At 54.6% G+C, this 24,031-nt stretch overlaps 1 protein-coding gene across 2 annotated transcripts in view; it reads left to right on the forward strand.

Annotated features, from left to right (window-relative positions):
* The window catches only part of CD82 (CD82 molecule), a 47,454-nt gene extending 27,956 nt beyond the window's left edge, over window positions 1-19,498 (forward strand). For both annotated transcript variants that reach the window (XM_016197662.2, XM_016197663.2), the window contains exons 4-10: window positions 1,745-1,817; window positions 6,597-6,721; window positions 6,844-6,918; window positions 14,976-15,077; window positions 17,782-17,982; window positions 18,252-18,335; window positions 18,585-19,498. In XM_016197662.2, the coding sequence (XP_016053148.2) occupies window positions 1,745-1,817; window positions 6,597-6,721; window positions 6,844-6,918; window positions 14,976-15,077; window positions 17,782-17,982; window positions 18,252-18,335; window positions 18,585-18,662 (738 nt within the window). In that variant the 3' untranslated portion in view covers window positions 18,663-19,498. The remainder of the gene's footprint in view (window positions 1-1,744; window positions 1,818-6,596; window positions 6,722-6,843; window positions 6,919-14,975; window positions 15,078-17,781; window positions 17,983-18,251; window positions 18,336-18,584) is intronic.
* Window positions 19,499-24,031: the final 4,533 nt, after the last annotated feature.

Consider the following 24,031-nt stretch of genomic DNA (forward strand, 5'->3'; position numbering starts at 1 on the left):
GAGTGCGGCTGGGGGAGGGAAGCTTTTATACAGAGGATGAGAGGGAAAGGAGAGAGTTAGAGGCGACAGTGTGTGTTTGCTGCTCACTCACCCAACATATGTGCATTTGACACCTCTTTGTATTCAGACCCTGGAGGGGGAGGGAGGAAGGTACACGCTTACCAGCAGAAGAGCCTTGGCTCCTGCACTCATGGGGCTTATGTCCAGGCTGTGGTGGGCTCCAATCAAACACTCAGATGGATGGTGAAATCGCAGTTGTAGGTGCTGGGAATGAAGGATGCAGCCCCTAGGAGACCAGATAATAAGGCACTTGACCTTGTCAGGGCAGTCAGCAAAAGCTTCCTGGAGTTCTGCATGGCTGGGGAGAGGAGCCACAGCAGCAGGAACTTAAGTCCAGTGGGGGAGTGGGGCGGAGTGCGCCGCTCCAGGGCACAGTCCTGCAAGCTTCCCAGACTGATTCTGATCTTTGTTTCATGCACAGTAGGAAGCAGTTATTTGATCGGACTTGTAGTTTGGAAAAATCACTCTGTCTGCCATGTTTGCTCACAAATGCACATGTGCACACGTGTAGGTTTTGCCTACACTCCTTCCTGACCCCAGACTCCTCATAAAATCACCCCATCAGCTTTTCTCACATGCAGAAAAATCCTGAGGCAACTGGTACCAGGCTTCTGGGGGAAGAAAGGCAGCTGTCAGGGTCCCAGCTCCTGGCTGAGCCCTGGGGGGAGATTCTGGCAGGGCTGGGGGTGGTTAATGTGGGGTATGTCCCAGGGCCCCAGTCTTGGTTCTCGGAGAAAGGGGGTACCATGGTGCCTCCCCCACTCTGGTCAGCCACCTGGCCCAGCCTCCTTTCTGGCTGACCTCGAGGCTGATCCAGCCATACCTGCCGGTTAGGATGCAGTCATAGGACATGCAGAGAAACTGAAAGGGCTGCACCAGGGACTTCCCTTGGGTTTCTCCTGGAGAGCAGAGGAGTTTAGCCTAGCAGTCCAGGATTTTACTCTGGGATTATATTTGCCCAGAGGGAATTTTCTGCCCTGCCTCTCATTCCCTCTTTGGAAGGGTAGTTCTCTGCCTCCTGCCCCGCCCTGTGACTGCCGTGGAGGTGGGTGGGGCAGGGGCTCTGCCTCCTGGGTCTGCAGTGACAGGAACAGACCTTGGGCCTGATCGCTGGCCCTTGCCCAGCTGTGCCATGAGGTTTGGAGTGGGGAGGGCAGGGGTTCAGCAGCCTTTGGGGACCTAACTGCCAGATCCTATAAAGCCCCCCTTCCAGCAGGCTGTATACAGTCTGAGGAACCCCCAGATGAGGGTGCCCCCTTCCTCTCCCCAGGGTCTCAGTGGCTTTCCTCTCCCCTGAGACTGGCTTTCTAAGCTAAAACCCAGCAGGACTGGAACGGAGGGGATGAGCACTGAGCACAGGAAAGGGCTAGGAGGTAAGTAGGAGGGCATACCTGGCAGGAAGCTGTGCCCCTCAGGGCCAGTAGGCTCAGTTCGACCACACATGGTCATGGGGTGGGGAGAGTGGAGGCAGAAGGGACTCCCCACAATGGTGCTGCTGTCTGGATTGCTCGCGTTCACTGGGACTTGGGGTTCGGGGCCTGAGGCCACTTTGACATGCCTGGGTTGGGCAAGGAGGGAGGTGGCTCCCCTATATCCCCCTGGCCTGGGGTATAGGGCAGCTGTGCGGGGCTCTCTCTCCCACCTGCTCTCCGTCTGCCCATTAACTGCCCCCTTCTTCTTCCAGATCCTGGGCGGAGTGATCCTGGGCTTCGGGGTGTGGATCCTGGCCGACAGGAGCAGTTTCATTTTTGTCCTGCGTAAGGAACCCTCTGCTTCCCCTGCCCCAGCCCGCTTTAGAGGGGAGGGCCAGGCTGCAGGCAGGGCTGCCCCCACAAGTCTTCAGCCCCAATGCTGCTGGTCACTTTTCCAGCTGACCGCCAGTCTCCGCCCAGGTCCTGCTGCTGACCTCTACAGGGGGTTCCAGAAGGATTTTTCTCTCCCTCCCCAAACAAAGTGCTGTTGTCTGGAGAACACTGGGGGATGGAGAGGCTTGCTATCGCAACCAGGCCCCTTCCCTCGGCCCTGACCTTGAGAAAGCCTCTTACATTCTCCATTGGCCTTTTCAGCAAAATGTAAGCTATAGTCCCTTTCCTCCCCAGTTCAGAGAGATGTAGGAAAGAGCCAGGAATGACAGGTTGTCGGGTTGATGAGGTGCCTGCTGTGTACCTGGCACTGCCTAGATGGGTTGGGCAAGTGTACTGAGGAGGAAGGCACCAGATACACCTCTTGTTCATTCTCACAGGCCTAAGAATATTGCATATATCAGCTGTCTTAATCCCACAACAGCTCTTCAAGGTAGGAACTGTTCTATTCCTGCTTCACAGATGGAGAAACGAGGTCCAAAGAGCTTCCATCCCTTCTCAGGTTCACACAGCTTCTGAGTGAACACTGAGAGCTTTGGTCCTAAATGCTGCACATGGTGAGAGGACCACAGCATGGAAGCCCCTCCTCTCACTATTTTGAAGCAGGAGGAAAGAAACCCAAGATGATAAGACCCATTCCAAGTCTACTTGCAGTCTCCTCCAGGAAGCCTACCAGGCTTGCTGCACTGATCTCTCATGGACACCCTATGGTGGAAGGGAAGCTGAGCACATGGCCCCAAGTAGCACAGCAATGCCACTCCCATCAGTGAGTGTGTCGCCCTTGGCTCACTTCCCCTCCCAGCAGCTGCCAGAGCTAGCAAGTTTGGACTCAGGCCCATGACAGCTGCTTTATTTGAATAAAACAGAACCACACTAGGATGGGGATGGAGGGCCACATGTGTCACTGTGGCCCTAGGGGGCTAGGCCTTCTTCTCTCAGAGGGTGAGGGAAGCAAGGATGATCCACCCTTCAGCCACCTCAGATTTAGCCTGGAGCTGTCTGTCTCTCCTCCTACTGGGAGGCAATGGACTGTACCCCTATTTTGGGGCTACGGTCTGGCTTTTCAGTGGTGTGCACACACTCCCCATGCCCTCCCAACATGGGACCCATCCTCCTTGACCCTGACTAGGCCCAGGCTCCCTACTTCCTGGGACATGGTCCACATCCAGTGGGCACTGCGCCACAGGGCAAAGTCTTGAGGCCCAGCCCACCCACCGCATTTCTGCCTTCTGCACCCCACCCCAGGGCTCCAGGGACCGCCTGCTACTCCTCTTGCCTTCTCCTGCTTCCTCCTTGTTTAAGTCTGAGAATCTCAGGCTGGCCAGACTTTAGAGGCCCCCTGGATGCACCCTATGTGTTTTTGCAAATACCAGGGCCCGGGACCCACCCCAAGGGATCTGACTCTATTGGTGTGGGTGGGGCCTGGAGCATTGTGGTTTTTACAAAGCTCCCCAGGTGGTTCCCCAGGCAGCCAGGGTTCAGAAACACCGATCTGATCTGTTGGCCCAGTCACTATATCCTTGGGTAAATGGAGGCGTGGCAAGGGGAAAGAGACTTGCCAAGAGTCACGTAACAAGTAAGGGTCAGAGCTGGGAACCCAGGGCTCCCAATCTGCTATGTGCCAGGCTGTGTGACACAACTATTCTGTTACCTCATAGAATCCTCACTGCATTACTATCCACATTTTATAGGGGAGGAAGTTGAAGCACAGGGAAGGGAAGTAACTTATCTGAGGTCACACAACCAGAAGGTGGAGAGCTGGGATGTGAGCCAGGTGGCATGGCTCCTGAGCCCCCACTTCCCGAACCCCTGTACTGCACCACAGGTTCACACAGTGAGCAGAAGCAAGCACAGGTTAAGAGCACGGATTCCATACAGACTGCCATGGTTCGAATCCTGGCTCTGCTCCCTGTTGGCTCTGTGATCCTGAGCAAGTTACTTCACCTCTCTGTGCCTCTTTGTCTATAAAATGGAAATAATAGAGTGTACCTTATAAGGTTATTGTGAGAAATTAAATGAGTTAATAGTCAATAAGAGTTTAGAACAACTCCTACATTAGTGATTGTTAAGTACTAATGTTTATAATAATTGTTATATTATTTATAATAATAATTATAATTGTTAAATAATAACACTTATATACCACCTAATCCTTATAACATCTTTAAGAAGTAGGACTTTGTTCCTTTTTATAGAGAAATAAATAGAGGCCAGAGAATGGCTTGCCTGGGCCCAGAGGCTGTCAGCAGCAGAGCTGGGATTAGAAACCCTTTCTCGTCCCCAGTCCCTTTCACTTTGGGCCACTTCCCCCTCCCTTACTAGTACCTGCTTGGCCCAGTAAAAGCAAGATGTTTCTGCCATGCACAGTGGATGGGTCACCCTGGAATAGTCACAGGTCCCTTCCTAAATCAGTTGCTCAGATGGAGGCTGGCCTGAGTCCCTGGGTGAGGACAGGGACTGTGTTGATGAAATGTTCTGAGAAACCAAGACCCCAAAGCTCAGCTGGACTCAGACGAAGGGCCTGAGTTGGGGTCTCAGCCCTGGGCCTGGTCTGCTGGCCACCTCTGCAGCCTCTTAGCCTCTCTGGGCCCCTGGGCCCTAAGGGACAAATGAGGATATGAATCCAGCCTCATGGGGCTGTTGTGGAAGTTGAGCAAGATGATCCGACTAAAGGGCCTTGTTGGGGCTGGTGCACACCAGGCAGTGCCAGTCACTTTGTTGTAGGAGTAGTCGCTGGGGGGGACTTGTGGGAACCCAAACCCAGGAAATTTAGGAAAAGTGAAATTGTCAGCTGCTGCCCGTGTTGATTGCCCAGAGCCAGGGCAGTGACGGCCTGGAACAAAAAGGAAGCCCCACCCTCAGCCGGGCTCTGCCCAGATTCCTGGGGGCTGCTGTAAGAAGCTGGGCAAAGGCAGCCCTGCCCTGGCACCCTGAAATCGGGGCAGGCGGGCCAGGACTCTCCCTAAGCTCCACAATATTCTGTTTTCCACCAGGAAAGGGAGCTGGGTCAGGCCCTCCCACCCACTCCCCAGTTTTGTAGTTACTTCTAAAGGGTGCTAAGCCCCCCTCCGTGACCTCTCCCAGGTCCTCCAGGGGGCAGCCCTGTGTTCTCCCTGCTAACAGTCCACTGTGCCAGCCCTGACTGTGCTGATTCTAGGCTGTCTTGCGCTGCACCCAGGAATCTGTATCTCTAAAAAGTTCCTCTGATGCTGATGTGCCCTCTGCAGCCTCTGAGAACCTCCCTCCTAGGCTGCCTCCCAGGCATGCTGGGCTGTCTTGGGAGTGAGCCCAGTGCAGCCCTGCCCCCGGCCCTCCGCCATCGCCCCCCCCCCGCCCTTCTCCTCCCCCCCAGCCTGTGGAGGGCACATCCACCCTGGCACTCCTGCCCTCCTGGTGTATCAGCCTTGGGGTAGAGTGTACCCCCTGCCAACAGGCTGGTGGTAAACATGAGCTCTGTCCTATGATCTGTTGGGCTTGGAAATGCTGGTCCAGTGCCCAACAGAACTGCGGATCCCCACCCACAGGGGTGGGCTCTGCCTGCCCATGGCCCTGGGGAGGGTCTCTTGCCATCAGGCCCCTTCTCTATGCCGAGAGCACATTGCCTGTCACAGACCTCTCTCACTCATGCTGGTTCATTCTTTCTCGACTTCTTTCCTTTCTTCAAATATACATCGTTGACCTCTTCCTCCGGCTTTGCACCTGCTGTTCCCACTCCCTGGAATGCTTTTCCCTCAGGTCTTCACTTGACTGACGTCTCCCTTCTCATCTCGGCTCAAATGTCAGCTGCTCATACCAGCCTTCCCAACGCCACAGCCCACTCCCTGTTCTCTGCATTAGCCAGCTTCATGGCCCTTTACGCAACCAGAAGGTTATATTGTTTATTCATTGTCCCCACCCCCCACCCCACATAATGTCAGCTCCTTGGTATGGGAACCTTGTCAGTCTGTCTTGGTGTCCCCAAGAGCCAGCTCAGTGTCTAGCACGTGGTGAGCACCTGGTAAACATTTACTGGCTGAATGAATGAACAAGTGCCATGCCTGTGCCAGGACATGTGCCCCAGGCATTAGTGGAAAGAGCATGGCATTGGAGGTCTGCATGCTTGCCAATCCCAGCTCTGGCCTGGGCCGGTGCACCTCGCTGAGCCTGTTTCCTCACCTGAAATGGCTGGGCTGAGCTACGTCAGAGTTGGAGTTTATTAATATATGGACCAGGAGGAAGTCAGGCCTGTGGTATCTGTGGCCCCAGCAGAACCTGCCAGTCTGCGGCTCATTCATTCAGCAGCTATTTATGCATTATTGTGCTGTGCCAGACACTGCTCGGGGGTCGGGGGTTCAGCAGGGACAAACCCAAGTCCCTGCCCTCCCGGACCTCTCATTCTTGTGGGGCTGCAGACACGAGTAAGATAAATTAGTAAAATGTAGTCTTTTCCCTCACAGTCAGCGCTGAGGAGCTAAGGGTAAAGCAGGGGTGAGGTTTAGGGTAAACTGGGGGAGGCACACCCAGGCAGCTTGCGAAGGGGGCGAGGAGCAGGCTCCTTGCTGGGGGCTGACCAGGCACCCTGACCCCAAGGAGGGCGTGTGGGCGCAGCCCTGGGCCTTCAAGCCTGCCTCTGATTTTGTTCTCCGTGAGAGTGGACAGCCAGGCTGATCAAACACCCTTCTTTCCACCCCCCAGAGACCTCCTCCTCCTCGCTCAGCGTGGGGGCCTACATCTTCATCGGAGTGGGGGCTGTCACCATGCTCATGGGCTTCCTGGGCTGCATCGGCGCTGTGAACGAGGTCCGCTGCCTGCTGGGGCTGGTGAGTAGCCCCCCCACTGCCCGCGCAGCCCCTGAGCCCGGCCCTGGCCCAGATTGGGGGGGAGCATCTGAAGTGGGACCTGGTGGGGGGCTCTCAGCTGACTGCCTGCTCTGTGTCCCCAGTACTTCGTCTTCCTCCTCCTGATCCTCATCGCCCAGGTGGCCTCTGGTGTCCTCTTCTATTTCAACATGGACAAGGTACGCACCCCCTCCCTCCCGACCCCCAGCCTGCATCGACCCACCACGTGGGGGATCGCTTGGGGGTGGGGGGTAGACAAGAAGACTCAGTTGTCCCAGACAAGCCCAGCAGGTGCGGGCACCCCCCTGGTGACTAACGGTGGGCTGTTAGATGGGACAGCGGTGCCTGTGGGCAAAGTCCCTCCTGGGCGGATCCGGGTCCACCCCGCCACCTTCTAGCCCTGTGGCCACTGTGCCAAAATGCTTGCCTCTCTCTGCCTGTTTCACCTTCTGTAAACTGGGGACAATAATGAAATTTAACTCTTTGGGTTGTTGTGAAGGTTCGGTGAGATTATGTTAGTAAAACATCTAGCATTGTGGTTGACACGGGAAGGACTCAAAAAAATGTTTATTGTTCTCATTACTGTTAAGGCTTCTTAGCACAGATGAGGCCCAGGGGAGAGATTGTCAATAAAACATTAGTCCTGTGTCAGAGGGACTCAGCTTTGTGGAACAGAAGATTAGATTTACTGTGGCTTCAAATCTAAGGATGCTTGTGAAATAACCAGAAGTCTAGTTTGGAAACTCAGAGACTATGGTTCTGGCTGCCTCTTCAGCATCCCCATCATGATGGCTTTTCCACGTCATGCCACTCACCTCATGGTCCCAAGGTGGCTACCACCGCCCCATCTTGTGCTGCTGTGGCCCAAAGAAGGGGCATGGGGCAATGCCAGCCATGGCCATCCCTTTTATCAGAAGAGCAAGCCCCCTAAAAACATCCCCAGATTGGGTTACAGAGGCACTCCTGGCTTTGAGGGTGGCTGAGAAAGTATCTAGCTTTCCGACTCTAAAGACAGAGGCACAATGAGCCAGGAGTGGCTGCTGGATGAGCTGGTCAATTGTGATTATCACAGTTATTTATGGGACACCTACTGTGTGCACATGGTATCTTTTAGAAGCTTTACACACATTGTCTCTCCTCACAGCAGCTCTGTATGGTAAGTATTGTGTTGTCAGACAGGGAAATAGATGCTCAGAGATATTAGTAGCAATAACAACATCAGTAATAGTAACTATAACCTCCACCATCCCTACCTTGGTTCAGCACACACTATATGCTGAGTCACTGTTGGCCACTTTACATTCATTCTTTTGCCAATCCCCACCGCGCTCTCCCAAGATAGTGTGAGAATCCTAGTCCTACAGGTGAGGGCACCCAGCAGGTCAATGGCCAGACCAGGGAAAACTCAGGCTCCGTGGCTCCAGTAGGAGTTCACTGTGGGCCAGCTGAGCTGGGGGCCTGCCTTCCCTAGCGCTATAGTTCTGGTCCACCCAGCAGGTGGCAGACCCTGCAGCCAGGTGGGCTCCTGCATTTTACCACTTAAAGGTCAAGTTGCCTCAGATCCCTCTTAGAAGGAAGCTGAGAAAACATTACACCATCAACAACTAACACTTATAACTGAGAACAAGTCTGGAACTGAATGTCGTGCACTTACTGCATTTAATATTTGGTCCTCACAGTTCTGTGAGATCGTGGATATGAATACCCTCATTTTCAGATGTGGAAACTGAGGCCCAGAGAAGTTAAGCAACTTGGCCAGAGGTCACACAGCTAGTAAATGGCAGCCTGGCTTCTGGGTTCATGCTGGTGAAATTTTCTCTGTGGTGGTTCCCACCTGAATCTGCTTTACCTAATTACAATCCACACCTGGCCTGTTTCCCAGGAGAATTGGACCTGACTTCCAACATAGCCACAGGGTAGCTAAAATCAAAATGAAAGAGATCAGAATGCACACAGAGAGAGGAAGACCATTGTTCCTGAAGCCACAGGATGAGATTCTCATGTAGCTGAGAGCTAACTTGAACACTGAGCTCCCTGGCAGTCAAGGCAAAAGGGGAAATACAGTTTCAGTAGATGAAAGGAAGCTTGCTTAGCTATCACACAGGAAGCAAATACTTAGGGCAGGGAAACTCCTTTACCACAGAAAGGGCTATGGGGCTTCTCTGGGACTCAGTCAATTTTACATTATAATCAGGGTGGGCAAGAACTGGGCCTCAATGAACTGGTTCCTCTGACTCAGGCTGGTTGACTCTGCAGGGTGTCAGGCAGTCTACTTTCTCACCCCTGTGTGTTTCCCCATCTCACAGTAATAAAGGTGGTACCCATCTGTGGACACCAACCACATGCTAGGAGCTGACTTTGTAACTTGACACACGTTTCAGTTTTACAATCGTTTTCCACTTTAAGAAACTGAGGCCCCAAAAAGCAAAGTGACTTTTGGCTACGGTCACACACAAGACAGAGGTGTCAGAGCAGAGATTTCCCTCCACTTCCTTTGACTTGCCTGTGCCTCCCTCTACACCACACTGCTTCCCCACAGGATGGTACAGTCTCTGCTTGGCTCGTGACCAGGAGCTGCACCTTGGAGGTGTCCCCCAGCTCCGGAGCAGGGCTTGTGTGGAGGATCACTTCTCCCGACTCCAGGCTAGGCTCTGTCCCTCAAACTCACTGTCCCCTTCTTTGCCTCCCTCACCGCCCCCAGGCTCAACACCTCCCTCTCCTGGTCCCAACTCCCTCCCCTTGGCCCACCTCCTCTCTGGAAGGCAGGGGAAATTTTCTGGCTTTTTGGGGGAAGTTCTGGCGCCAGCCTATTGCCTAAGTTGGAATGAATGATTTATTTTTTCTTTCCTGGCACATTGTAAATCCCAGTGGAAGACTAAACATGCCCTTGATGGTGTTTACTCCTGCAGATGAGGCCCAGCTGGGGAGGGGGGACTGTGAGCCTGAAGGAGAGGCCTGTTCAAGGCAGTGGGCCCATCTTCCCCACTCTCCAGGTTCCTGGGCAGGTGGGAGGGACTGAGCCTGTGGGCTCCCCATGAAGCGCTCTCCAGGCTGCCATCTGTCTTTCCTGCTCCACACTTTCAGCAGCCACCGTTTCCAAGGCAGCAACAGAGGACCGCTGGGTCCTTGGGCAAGGCACATGGCCTCTCCAGCCTTGGGTTCTTCGATTACAAATCGAGAATAAACCTTCCTGGCCCCCACCCCCACCCAGGAGCACCAACTGCAGCTTGTTTATAAAATACAGAGTGGTGGCCCAGGGCCTGACTCCAGAATCAAACTGCTCCTATTGGATCCTCTGCACTGAGACCCCTAACAAGTTACTTAGTCTCTCTGGGCCTCAGTTGCCTCTTTGGTCACATGGCAGTAAGCACACAGGTCCACTGTCTGCCATCTGCAGTTCTGAAACCCAAAACTACTTTGATCACTCTCCCCCCAAAAAACTATTTGCAATTCATTTTGTGGCAAAATGGACTTGAATGGAAGTGAGGCTACTGATGGCCCTTGTGTGCCCCATTCAGGTGTCCCTTGGGAATGTGAAGGAGGGGTTTTGGGTTGTGACACATGCCCTGATCCCTCTGTAAAACTGGAACATCTCAGTGCCGGAGCACAGAGGTCCCAAGGGCCACCTTGGAGCGCTGTGGCGACATGTGGGGAGGGCTCAGTGTAGCACTGGCCCAGAGCAGATGCTCGTGGTGTCATTGCAAGTGTTGTAGTTATGGTCACCGTCATTAACTTCATTAACGCTTAGTAAGGGCTCAGTAACTGGCAGCCGTTCCTGTTGTCGGTATCAATACTAGTGTTAGCAAGGGCTTTGGGGGCCAGGAAGTATAAAGCTGCCATTCCCCTGGCTGCTGCCTTGCCTGACTGTTGATCCAGCCTCCGTTCAGTGGGCAAAGGGCAGTTCTGGGATTCAGGGGCTCCGAATTGTAGGTAGGCTCTGCCATTGATTGCTGTGTGTGCTTGGACAGGTTACCCAGCCTCTCTGAGCCTCAGGTAACCTCTCAGGCCATCCCAGGCTCTGATGGTCTGGCATTCTGACTTGTTCTCTGCAGGCAGTGGAGGGTGAGAGGCAGGCAGGGGGAAGGAAGTGAACTGATACTGTCTCCCATGGTTTGCTGGGCACTGGGCTGGCTGTACGCAAGCAGTCACACTTCTAACCCGCCCAACAACCTGCACAGGTGAGGCTGCTAAGGCCCCGAGGGCTTATATCAGAAGCTCAGCAGAAGGCCTGGGGGAGAGAGCTTTGGGGGGGGGGGCTCGAGTGGCCTGGGTGGGAGATGGGGGTGGGGGGTGACGACAGTGTCTGAGCCCACTGCCATGTGCTCCCCAGAGAGGGTGGTCGGGAGAGCTGTGGCTCCCTTTCTCTTTCCCTCTCCCCCCTGAGAAGCCCCAAATAGACACTGTGCACACATGCTAAGGTCCAGGGAGTAAAATAGGTTCCCTGAGGGCAACATAGCCTGTGAGATGTCTGCTCACCAAGATGAAAACTTCCTGATGGGCTTGGCTTGGAGGCATCTGGAGCCAGGACAGGGAGAGGCGCCCTTTCTCTTCCCTTTAGGGAAGAAAGTGTCCAGGCTGTCCTGGAAAGGGTTCATGGAGAAAAGTGGGACAAAGACTTGTAGCACCTGCTGGGTGCCTCAATCCTGTAATGAGTTCCCCATCAAAGGGAGCATTTAAGCAGAACCTGGAAAGGTGTGAGAAGGATTCTTACGTGTAGATGATACACCGGACTCAAAATTCTCTTCTAATTTAACCTTTCTGTGAAAACTCACCCTACATAAAGCACAGCATTGGCGAGGAAAGGCAGGGAGGTGTCATCCTAGCGGACAGGGGAGACAGTGAGTGGCTTGTTGTGGTTAAGATCTCGGGGTTCTGGAGCTGCACATATCAGGTTTACAGTCATACCTCTGCCGCCTGCTAGCTGTGTGATCCTGGGAAGTTGTTGTGACTCTGTGGGCCCCCATTTTCTCTTCTGGGATAAGAGGAGGATGGTGTTGGGCAGGACCAGGGCTGGCTTTTTAGGCATGTGGCCCGAGCAGTCACACAGGGTCCCACACTTAGGAGGGTCCTGTGCTTGGTTTGCTGCTTTGCTGCTGCTGCTTTGAAATTCCTGATCATTTTTTAACAAGGGCCCTGCATTTTCATCTTGCCCTGGGCTGTAACTGCTGCAGTTCTTCCTGGGCAGGCCCCTTGATTGCCTGTGACAGTAACCCACTGAAAGTAGCCGGCTGGCTGCAGGCTCGGCTGGGTCCACGTATCCAGAGGCTGCCAGCAGGACATCCTCTTCACCCTCAGCTTTCTCTTTTACGTTGGCTCCCTTCTCAGAGCCCAAGGTGGTGGCCTTCCTTGCATCAGATTAGCAGAGAGAGCTCGTATGTGCGTGAGCCAGGGACACATACCCATCCCTGCAGCACTCGCTGCTCCAAGGATGGGGAAGGCATTAAAGGGGCAGCCTAGGTCTTTGCCTGCCTGTAGCAGTGGGGGAGGGGGTGCAGGGCTTCCAGGCTTGTGGGTGGGTTGAGGGATGCTGACCCCAAGGAAGGGAAGTGTTGTTTAAAGAGGGAGGGTGGGTGAGTGAGTGCAGTCAGACACCACAGAGGCCGCCTGCAGGGATGGAGGATGGTGAGCATTGTCTCACTGTCTCACTGCTCCTGGCTCAGGGACAGTCTGGTTGCCAGGGTGACCTCCCTGGGCTCCCAACACAGCCTCGTGGGCATTGGGATCCCAAGACATCAGCTCCACGCTGAACCAGTCCCCGTGGCTCAGCTGTGGCCCTCAGCCACACTCCGGGCTGGAGGATGGCGTGGTGTTTCCATGGAAACCACCCAGTCTCAGCGGAAAGCACACGGTTTCTACCACCTTCTCATTTCAGGAGGACCTGAAACAGGGAAGTCTCAGCTGCTGTGGCAACCACACCGGGGTGTAAATAGAGTCTGGGTCAGTGGGGGAAGGCCGTGAGCAGGATGTGGGAAAGGTAGCTTTCCAAGCACATGCCTCTGAGGAATCCCCTTCTTTGCACGCCTTAGAGGCCATCCGCTCACTGTGGGTAGAGGGGGGAGCAGAGATGTCGGAGCAGAAAGATAAAAGATCTGCAGGTGGACAGCCCCAGCTGTGTGACAAGGGCAAGCCACTTGGCTTTTCCTGGCCCTCTTAAAGGTGCTATGACTTACTTCAAGGTATAGCCATATGGTTAAAATGCCGGTAGAGCTGAATGGGTAAAAGCTTGGGGTTTAGAATCAGACAGGCCTGAGTCCAAACCTCAGCTTTTCTACTTGTTGGCTGTGTGACCTTGAGGAAGTTAATGAACCTCTCTGAGCCTCGTTTTCTGCATCTCTAAAATGAGGGGACAAGGTCAGTACCCAGACCATAGGTCTGCTCTGAGGACTGAAGTGAGATGACGCATGAAAAGGGCTTAGCATAGGCCTGCACAGAACAGGCATTTTGTCAACGTTAGCCACTCGTCTTGTTGTGACTAGTTGCTGACGGGAAAGCTTGGTAAATTGTAGAGAGCTCTGGGTAGTAAACAAAAGCAACATGCTAAGAGTCTTATCAAGAGGGAGAGGGGAAGAACAGGTCCTCGGGCTGGTTTCCTCAGGTTGGTGACGGAAGCCCAGGAGCCAGGGCCACAGGTCCATCTGGAGGATGTGGTTTCTCTGAGCACAGCGTACACAGCCATCTGTGGGGAGCTGGCGGAAGTCCCACTCACAGGGTTTGGAACCAGGCTCTGAAAGCCCCTACCTGACAGCGCCTGTCCCTGCTCCCTAATTCCCTTTTCTCAGGAACTGGGGGCCAGGTGTGCAGCTGTCCCTCAGTGCCCCTGCCCCTCTCGGGCCCTCCCTGTGGGGTCCCACAGCAACAGACAGCAGGTCAGCGTGACCAGCCTGTCCATTCATGTATGCTGAGAAGGGCCTCAGGCCAGGTCCTTGGGAGAGGCCCGGTAGGGCCAGGCTGGGGCTGGCTGGGGGAAGAGGAGGGAGGGGAGGGAGGGGAGGGGAGGGAGGGGAGGGGAGGGAGGGCCCTCCCTCCTGGGGCCTTTCTAGTGGAGGAGGGAAGCCCTGTCCTCAGCAATCTAGGCTGGTTTTGGGTTTGCCTCTCTTTGTGCAGCTGAGTTGTTCCTGAAAAGCTGCCGCAGTGAGATCCTCTGCTCAGGTCCCCAGTGAAAGGCCTTTGGGTTGAGTCCTTTTGACCCTGCACCCCTCATCTTGATCCCGCACCCATTCCTGCCTTATTTGTAAATCAGCGTTTTCTCTGTGCTGTGCTTCTCTCTTCCTCAGCCAGGCCCCTGAATTCCTGAGCATGGTGGCGACCGGCACTGTCAGGACTTAGATTCTCTGGGGCCGGGGGCAGGCGTGAGGGTTAACGGGGAGTGTGCGTGAGGACTGCCGGGTGCGTGCAGATAGCAGCGATTCTACTTGTTTCCTTACTGTGGACACCACACGCCTACTCTGGGCAGGCTCACCGGATACAGGCCCTGCTCCCACAGAGCTGACATTCTAGTGGGGGGCAGATGATAACCCTGGAGATAATGGAACATGTCACAACAGAGCTATGAAGAAAATACAGGGTATCCCATGCAGGATAGATAAGGAGGGGCTGGAGAGGGGATAGGGAAGGCATGCTATTTTGTAGGGTGGTCCAGGAAGCCCTTTCTGAGGAGGTGACATTTGAGTAGAGCTCTGAAGGAAGTAAAGAAGGGAGTCATGTTAATATTTGGGGGAAGAGGATTCTAGGCAGAGCGAACAGCCAGCGCAAAGGCCCTGAGGCAGGAGTGAGCCTAGTACAAAGACAGCAAGGAGACCTGGGTAACAGAAGCAGAGGAGGCAAGAACAGAAGAAATGCGGTCCAGGAAGAGCAGGGGACAGATGAGGCAGGGCCTTGTGGGGCATTGAGAGGATGTTGGCATTTTTCCTGAGAGCAGCAGGAAGCGACTGGAAGGTTTCCAGCCTTGGAAAGGTTCAGACATGGAAAGATTCACATATGAATGGTTACTCGGCAGCTGAGTGCGGGATAGACTGCAGGGCAGGAGTGGTTGGTCCTGACTGCACTGGGCTTAGCATGGTGACCAACAGGAAGTGCCAGGGAAGTGGTTGGAATGGACAATGAAATGCTTTCCCACCGTGAGCATGTCCCCAGGCTCAGGGATTAGGGTGGGGAGAGGCAGTTTAAGTAGATGTGACCAGAGGTGGGGCATGGGTTTTAAGAAATCTGACCTCGATCCTTGCTCTCCTCTCTGCAGGTGAAGCAGGAGATGGGCAACATCGTGACCAAGCTCATTCAGGACTACAAGCATGGTCAGGAGGACAGCCTGCAGCAGGGCTGGGACTACGTGCAGGCTCAGGTAAGACGGGGTAGGGCGCAGGGCCGCGCGAGGTTCTTGGCTTATGTGTGTCTGTGTGCCTGTGTGCACCTGACAGAGAATGTTATCGAGTGTGTATGTGAGTGTGATGTGGGGGGAGTCCTCCTACCTGGCACCTCAGCCACCACCACAGCTCCTTGCTCAGGGGGCCCCAGGCCTTGGAAGATGTCCCATGGCTCGCAGTGCTCCAACCTGTGGCCAGAGAGTGGGGGTCAGCTCTCGACCCTCTCATCTCAAGCCAGGTTGGAAAGTGTTGGGAGCTCTACCCTGGAGGTTAAGAAATGCGGTGCCAAGTCTGAGTGGAGGCTACCTTTAGGGAGGAGCCCTTGGAAAAGTTCTGGGGTGAAAGGAAAGCTCTATTCATTAGTCTAAGAGGTTATGCACTATATATGTAAAAATTCACAAGCTAAATTTGTGCACTTTAGTGTATGTGTGTTCCATCTCAATTAAAATGGGAGAGCCAGAGACCACAAACTGACAGAATGACTGGCTGAATGAATGAATGAATGAATGGCCATCTGACTGGGTTCCCAGCCTGCCTTGAAGGTGAACCAATCATCACACACACAAATAGACATCAGTGATCAGGGCCCGGCTGCCCTCTCTCTCATGGTCCCAGGTGCTGTGTGCCCTTGGCCAGGACCCCATCCTCTGGGCTGCAGCCGCCTCCTCTCGCCTGTGAGGACGCTGGGTACAGCAATCATGTAGGACCTGCTAGCACCGACTGACAGGAGAGTTTAGAGACTGAAGAGGGACTTTGTCCAGGAGGTATGGGCGCATCCATTTTCCAAGCTGTGAAAAGGAGAGGGTGATGTTTTCTGGCCTACCTGCCTCACAGATTTTTTGGTGAGAAGCAGATGAGGCCAGGTAGGAGGGCCCGTGTCGCAGGAGGGCTGGACGCACACAGGAAGATGTTTTCGTCACACCTTTAGTCTGACCCATAATTCTTGAGATGCTTTGCTAAGATTAGAGGGAGTCAATCCCAGGATGAACAAGTGCCACCTTTCAAGGAGCCTGGGGGAGAAGTGGGTCCCTTGGGAGATGAAGAACATCCCGCCATGGGAGGTAGTTGGCTGGCTGGGGGATCCCTGCAGCTATCAGGGCCTCTAGAGGATTCTGATGTCTGTCAGATGCTGCTTGGGATGGTGGTTAAGAACACAGACTGTAAGTCAGGCTCCTGAGGGCTGGGATACTAACTCTGCCACTTCCTGCCAGACCTTCTCAGAGCCTCAGTTTCCTCATCTATAAAATGGGGCTACTGATCCATACTCATGCAGGATGAACTTTTAAAGCCTGTGGCACTTAGGTAGCACTTACCGTGTGGTGATGTTTTATTCCCCGTGCACAACCACTGAGACACTGGGTGAGTGGCGGCTGGGGACAGACCTTGGCACGGGTCAGGGCAGGAGGCCCTGGAGAGAAGGGCTCTGTCTGGTGCAGTAGAAAGGTCAAGGAAAGCTGCCTCATTTGCCTTGGGTGTGGGAGGACCTGTGGGTGCCCCTCCAAGGTACCAAACTTTCTGCCAGAGGGGAGGCGGCCAGGCAACTGCAACATAAAAAAATACAACCGGGAGCCCAAGAACTCCTGCGCATGCTTGGCGCGCCCCCTGCTGGCCCCGGGCTGCTTGTCAGGTACTGGTCACTGAGAGGGGAAGGGAGCGGGTGGGGAACTGACTGCGTTGGGCACGGTGGCATGCAGCTCAGTACTCCTCCTGGGGATGCTGGCATGGTGCTTATTGCCATCCCATTCCCCCAATGAGGAAACGAGGCCAGAGAAAGGCAACGGCTTGCCCATGCAGGGGGCAGGGCCAGGCTTTGAAAGGACCCCTGCTGCCACTCTGCTCTGTCTTCTTGGGGCATTTCCAGCACAGGCCCAGCCCCTGAGATCCCCGTCCTGTTGGGAACTCAAGCCCAGATGTGATCCAAAGCCTCTTGGGGTCCCATTCATGAGCTCCATGGGGGCCCTTTTGGCACATGGAGCCCAGAAAGGTTTTCTTCCCTTCTGGAACTGGAGCATTTTTTCCTGTACAAAGTGATCCTCTACAGTACGGGGCATGTCTCCTTTTTCACTTTGGCCACCAGGAAGCTCAGAGGCAAATTGCAACTCCAGCACACTTAGCACCGAGAAGCGGGACTGGCCTTTCCTATGCAATTACCGTGCTCCCCAGACCTGCGCTGGGTGCTTGGCTGGCCTCGTCCCACTTAGTCCTCCTAACAGCCTTGGGAGTTAGAAACCACATTGCCCTACTTTTCAGGTGAAACTGAGGTCAGTACTTTGACCAGAGTTGAGTAGCTGGTGGTAGCAGAGCTGGGATTTCAACCCAGTGGCCGGACTCCAAGCCCCACGCTCTTAACCGAATGCTGTCTGCCCTGCTTTTTGTCCCCCACACCTGTGTTCTGTCCTTCAACTTGAAACTCCCTTCTGTTCTGCTTTATATTTTTGCTGGTCCTGATTTTCCCTTCCTACTGTTGAGTAGTTTATGGTCTATGTTTCCTGAAAGTCCCTTTAAATCCTTTGTGGCTCACAGAAGTCAAAGTCTAAACTCGAGTCCTGGTGGTGTGGCTGGGCCCAGGGAGGCCTGGATGAGGCAGATCTGAGCCTCTTTCTGGGGAGGCCCCACCTCTGCCAGAATGTCAGATGGCCTGATGGGCAGTGGGCATGAGCAGCCTGTCCCCTCCTTGTCCAGGGCAAGTGCTGCGGCTGGGTCAGCTTCTATAACTGGACAGAAAACGCTGAGCTCATGAATCGCACCACCCTCACCTACCCCTGTTCCTGTGAGCTCAAGGGGGAGGATGACACCCCCCCCTTGAAGAAGGGCTTCTGCGAGGCTTCCAGCAACAGTACCCAGAGTGACAACATCCCCGAGAACTGGCCCGTGTATAAGAAGGTATGTGGAGGGCTGTGGGGTCGGGGCTGGGCTCGGGGGCACCCAGGCTCACCTGGGTTCCTGCTCCATCCTTACCCCCTTCCTTCACTTAGCTGTCCCCTTTGATCTACTTGTTCCCCTGTCGTTTTTACCTTCATTACAATAGTCATTAATATGTCTATTCAAGAAACCCACAGACCTCTCTGGGCAGGGGCTGGCCCGCTTGGTGGTTCTGCGTGGCGGGGTGAGGCAGCGTGGCGTGGGTTGACATGGCTGTTCTCCCCTTGCAGGGCTGCATGGAGAAGGTACAGGAGTGGCTGCAGGAAAACCTGGGCATCATCCTGGGCGTGTGTGTGGGCGTCGCTGTCATTGAGGTCTGGGTTCCCTCCCCTGCAGCCCTCCCCATGCTCTGTCCTCCTGGATTGTCCTTGCTCTGCCCATGTCCTGGGGGAGGCCCTGTGGCAAGCCTGGCCTGAGAACTGGCCCTCCCTGGCCCTCTACTGCCCAAGTCACAGGCTGGTCATGAGACTGTGGCTGAGGATCCTCTTAGTCCCCATGTATGGACCTGGACGGCAGGATGCTACTCTGGGGCCTCCTCTGACTCTTGCCCTTTCCCTCAACAGCTCCTGGGGATGCTCCTGTCCATCTGCTTGTGCCGACATGTCCATTCCGAAGACTACAGCAAGGTCCCCAAGTACTGAGGCAGCTGCTGTCCCCACCTCCCTGCCTGTCCCCTAACCTCAGGGCTCCTAGGGGTCTCCCTGGCTCCCTCCTCCAGGCCCGCCTCCCACCTCACTGCCAAGGCGCCTTGTCTGTCCTGTGCTGCTGGGAGTGAGGGGCTGTCTGAGGCCTGGACCCCCTCCCTGTCTTTCTGCCTCTGGCCTTGAGCCCTGCTGCTGTGGCTCCTCCACTCACTGCCCACCGGGGTTCTCTGAGCAACTCGAAGAAAACACTCCCTGCAGCATCTCTGCACAGGTGGGCTGGGTTTCTGCCTGCCTTTGGGGATGTATATATTGTGTGGGGGAAAGTATATTAAAAATGGGGGGGGAGGTGTAGATAAGGCACCCTGGGCTGTCAGGGGACTGCCCACTGCGTGGGTCAACATTTTTCCACTATGATGCTTATACCTTTGGCTTTCATATTTTCATTAAAGGTTGTGGGAAAGGGTGGGTTTTACCTGATGTTGGGGGCAGGACCCCTTCCCAGGCCTGACCCAGATAGCTCAGATCTGCCTGGGCCGTATTATGGGAGCAAGGCCTGGATGAGCTAGGCTGAAGGCAGTCTGGCCTGGCCCTGGCTGCTTAGGGGACCAGAGGGGCACATCCTTGTGGCGTGGCACAGAGCTGGCCCTGCATTCACCAGGACCCTGAGCTGTTCAGGGAAGCAGGAAGGATGCTGTCCCTTGGCCTCTGCCTCCCGGGGAGTGGGTGGGTGAGGCTGTGCTTTGTAAGGGGGTAGGGAGGGGCTCTGTGCACAGTTATGTAAAGCATAACTATGATTTGAAGACTGACTATTAAAGAAGATTTGTAAGAATCTAGCCTGACTTGGGGGTGCTGCATCCTGGGCCGCGGGAGGACCAGAGGGGGGAGGAGGGTGTGTGTGGAATGGCTGCATTTGCAGGGAAGCATGGTGGGCACTTCACCACTGTCCCCAGGGCAGGGACCCTTTCTCAGCATCTCTGGCCCCCTTTTCAGCCTGCTACCGAGGAGTGTGGCACCTGGCTCTGGTCCATCTGCCTGGCCACCAACGTGGCTGCAGTTTGATTTGTAGATTGAAACAGGTGTAGATTGTATCTCTAGGTTCCTGCCTCTGAGACCAGGTTACAGGTGCCCCCAGATGGTACACACAAGTGGGCTATGAGGGAGGGGTCAATGAAGCTGCAGGACAAGCCTGGCCTCTTTCTAGAGCATCTGTATTTGACAAAGGAAGGAAACATTTTCATATTAAAGAAATGTGATGGAGTAAGACGTGCAGAATTCAGGAGCTTTAACGATGCGATGTGAGACTAAAGGAAGCTCTTACTTGTGCACAGAGGGTGAGCCCAGCACAGCCCGCACCCAGCCTCATGAGCCCAGAGGAGGCAGAGGCTCTGCCTGCACAGCTGCTCTAAGGCATATCAGGGGAAGCTGGGGGGCATAGGAGGGCACTTGCCCCACCACCTCCCCCTCTCCGAGACTTCTTGGGGCCCTGGAGGAGGAGGAAGGGATGAGGTGGGGGGGACTTGCCTCCCTATAGTAGGGCAGGAAGGGCAATGGATGGAGGTGTTCCAGAAGAATCCACCAGGTGGCGGTGCTGCCCCAGCCTAGGAGCCCAGAGTTGTTCTGGTTACTCCAGGCGCCTCACCAGCCACATAAAGCGGGGTGGGCTCAGAACTGTTTGCCAAATACGTCAGAGAAGACTGAGAAAATGCAACAGTTACTAAGGGGGCGGGCTAGGGCCTCCCAGCCACCAGGACTAGGACCACACAGACCTGCCTCAAGGCATCCTCGTGCTTCCCACTGCCCAGGTGTCCTCAGACAACCCCAAGGTTGTGCTGTGTCATCAGACCATGGCCCTAACTTGTGAAACCTGGCCACCAAGCACTGGTCTGTGGGGCCCCTTAGTCCTTCCTCCTGGGGAGGACCCCACTTCAGATTGAAGTTCCATATGGAGGGAGCATAGTCCAGCTTCTCTAAATCCTGAACTGGCCCCTAGAGCTCCTCATATGTCTGGAGCCTGCCTGGGGCTTCCAATCTTCTTGCCTCCCTCTCTGAGCTGCTGGGTCAACTGAGCTGCTACCAGGCCTGTGGGGGTAGAGGCCACCCCCAGGCTGCTCTCTCTCCCCCAACATCCAGGCCAAGGGACATGCTGTTCAGAGGACTGGCACATGAGCCCCATGGTGGCCTGGCTGCTGAACCAGCAGGCAGGAGGAGGCAGCTCACTGGGACCAGGCAGGAATCATAGGTCCTTTGAGGAGCTCTCTGGTCCTTTGGGGAGCCGATGTCAGTGGCCAGGAAGTGTGTAGAGGGGTGCTATCTGGCATGGACACTGACCAATGGGAATGAAAGCCAGATCTGAGCTGGAATAGGGGCCTTCTGTGTGGATTGGTGGGAGATGCAGGGTCACCTAGGGGTTGGCCTGGGGGGACTGTCAGTCAATCAGTAAAGAAATACTTCAGTATTTTAATAATTGGCATGGCTTTATGGGTGAGTACCACTGAGTGTCAGTCCAGTATGTGTGTGTGTCTGTTCATGGGCTTGAGCGCGCTCACATGCACACATACACGCAGGCCCTGAGCCCCTCTGAGAGCTCAGTCCATTTCCAGCTGTGAGGGGTCCCAGCTCTTCTCCTCTTAGATTAAGCTGCTCTGGTGAGTGGTAGGGAGGAAAGGCCGAATGTCTGCTAGCCTAGAATGTTCTAGGCCTGCTCTGGCAGAGCACCCCAGCCACTCATCTCAATCCTGCCTGTTTCCTAGCAGAGCCCCCTCCAGCCTCTGCTCTGGGGTCTTCCAGGTGAGAAATCCCCCAGGCTGAGAAGCGGCAGGGTGAAGGGGGTCACTCATGACACTGGAGTATCCAGCCACCAGGGCATCTCACGGGCAAGAACTACCACCACCTCCTTCCCCTGGAGAGGGACAGAGAACTAAGACACCAAGCTGCCTCAGGACAAACATCTAGCTACCCCCTGGGGCCTTTGGAACCTGTGGGTTAAAGTTTATTCATTCATTCACTCACTCATTCATTCCATGAATACTTAATGGACACCTACTACTATGTGCCACCAGTGTCCTGGGCTCTTGAGAGCACAGTGGTGAAGACTCTGTATTTCACCTGTATTCTAGTGAGTGCAGGGAGTCTTGCACACTCATTGTACACACCTATACAACAGACACGTGTGCACACACAGCACATGCATACACACACCCTCCAACTCCTGACAGCACAGTCCATGCTGAATGCTGCTGTGGGACCCCTGGGGCCCATCCAAGGCCTCTGGCATCCTGTGGAAGGAAGTAGAATAATGAACGTTGAGTGGAACAAACAGGATAGAGGGTGGAAGTGCTCATCACTCAGCCTCCTTCCCCCCTCGTCCCACTCCACATAATCAGCCATTCTCCTGGCAAACCCCTTCCCAGCCGAAATCAAATAAAATCAAAACAGGGATTGGCAGAGTGACATCACCTCTCTTAGTCTCATCTGTGAAATGGGGACTATAATTCCTACCCCCCAGTGTTACTATGGGAACTAAATGAGGTGATGTACTTCACACACTGCTTCCCAACGCAGACTGTCCCAGGACAGCTCCCCTGCTCCAGCGGGGATCCCCCTCCCTCAGCACTGGCCTCTCCTGGACAGGAAGAGGCAGGCCTGAGGACTTTGGTGCCTCCAGGGCAGGACCTGCTGGCTGGTCCAGAGGCTAGGGCTGGGGCAGGAAGGAATTGGTGCCCAGCCCCTGCCCAGTGTGGCAAAGCCTCCCAGCTTCTGTGTAAGGTGCAGCCAGGTAGGGTGGCACACTGTAGGACATCAGACCTGTGAGAGTCCCCCCACACCCAGCGGACCCCTCTGAAGTCATTTCCCCAGCACCTGCCTTCTGAGCTAGGGCATGTCAGGCCCAGAGCCAAGCCCCTCACCCTTCCCCCTAATGTTAACTCAGATGCTTCAAGCAGTACCCTCTGGGGATAGAAATGGGCTTCCTGCAGGATGCAGGGGTGGGGTGGGGGGTGGCAGGAACAGCTGAAAGCACAGAGGGGAGGGGTGAGGAGGGTGGAAGGTGGGAATAGCCTTCTGGGAAGCTGTGGGGGCAGGAAGGGGAGCTGGTGTCATCTGACAGTAGTGAAGGGGTCTAGCCTCTGCCCCTGCATCACACACCTGGGTGAGCGCAGCTTGTGGCTTCCAGGGTGACAACGACCCTGTGATCCCAGCAGCCAATCCTCTTGGTTCTCTTGGACATGCAGAATTGTGAGCTAAATAAATGATGGTTGTTTTAGGCCCCTAAATTTGGGGGTAGTTATTACACAGCAATAGCTAACTGATACAATGATGACCTGAGATAGTAATAATGATAGCTACCATTTGCAGAGGGCCTACTGTGCTCCAGGCCCAGGTCCAAGCTCTCAACATAGATGACCTCATTTCCTCCACCGAGCAGCTCTGAGAATTGGTATGCAGGTCCTCACTTTATAGACCAAAAAATTGAGGCTTAGAGGAGACATGGGCCTCGTCTAAGGCTGCCTGACAATAAGAGACAGAGACAAGATTAGAACCTAAAGTCTGTCTTTATGGACTCAGTTCTGAATCTCCTTCCCGGGCAGGCCTCAATGTCAGAGAGAGCTCGAGCGAGCGTAATGTATTCTGCACACAGGAGCTGACGTCATTGAGTGTTCTCAGCCTTCCCTGCCCCAGGAATTATGCTGCAGCTCACCCTGCTGTTCTCACCCCAGCCCCCTGCCTCTAATTCCCATGTGCTTTCAGAGAGAAAGGCAAAGGCACAGATGTTGGGATCATTTATTTCTTTTTTATTCCACCTCCTATTTAATCAGCAAATATTTATTGGGAGCCTGTCCTGTGCCCATTTCCACAGTGTTCTTTCTTTTGTGACATTTCCTGGATCCTTACAGCAACACTGGGGTAGTTAGGATCATCCCCTCTTTCCAGATGGGAAAACTGAGGCTCCAGAGAGGTAAAGCGACCCCCTGAGGCCACCTAACTAGTTAGTGCTTGGGAAGAATTCCGTTCCAGGTTGGGCCGAATTCAGGCAGGGCCTCTTCTTGCTCTATCACCACAGCAGTGGCTTTTCTAAAAGAGATTTTGAAATTTCCTCTGGGTTCTGTGCTTGACAGGTAAGGGGCTGGGAGGCTGAGAGGAGAAAGGGGTGGGGGTGTTGGAAAGTGTTCCCAACTCGAAGAGCTGGCTCACTCCCTGCCTCAGTGATGCTCAGGCCCTGAGTTACGCTGTGAGCGGCAGCCAGTGAAGGATTAGGTGGCATGTGCTGGAGGGGCAGAGAGATAACCACAGGCTCCATCCTGCTCCCCAGTGTCCACAGCTGACAAGTCACAGCCACTCTCCATCCCCATGAACCCTCCCCACCCCTC

The sequence above is a fragment of the Miniopterus natalensis genome, chromosome 11 (genome assembly GCF_054644295.1).
Source record: "Miniopterus natalensis isolate mMinNat1 chromosome 11, mMinNat1.hap1, whole genome shotgun sequence".
In the NCBI taxonomy this organism is placed as follows: Eukaryota; Metazoa; Chordata; class Mammalia; order Chiroptera; family Miniopteridae; genus Miniopterus; species Miniopterus natalensis.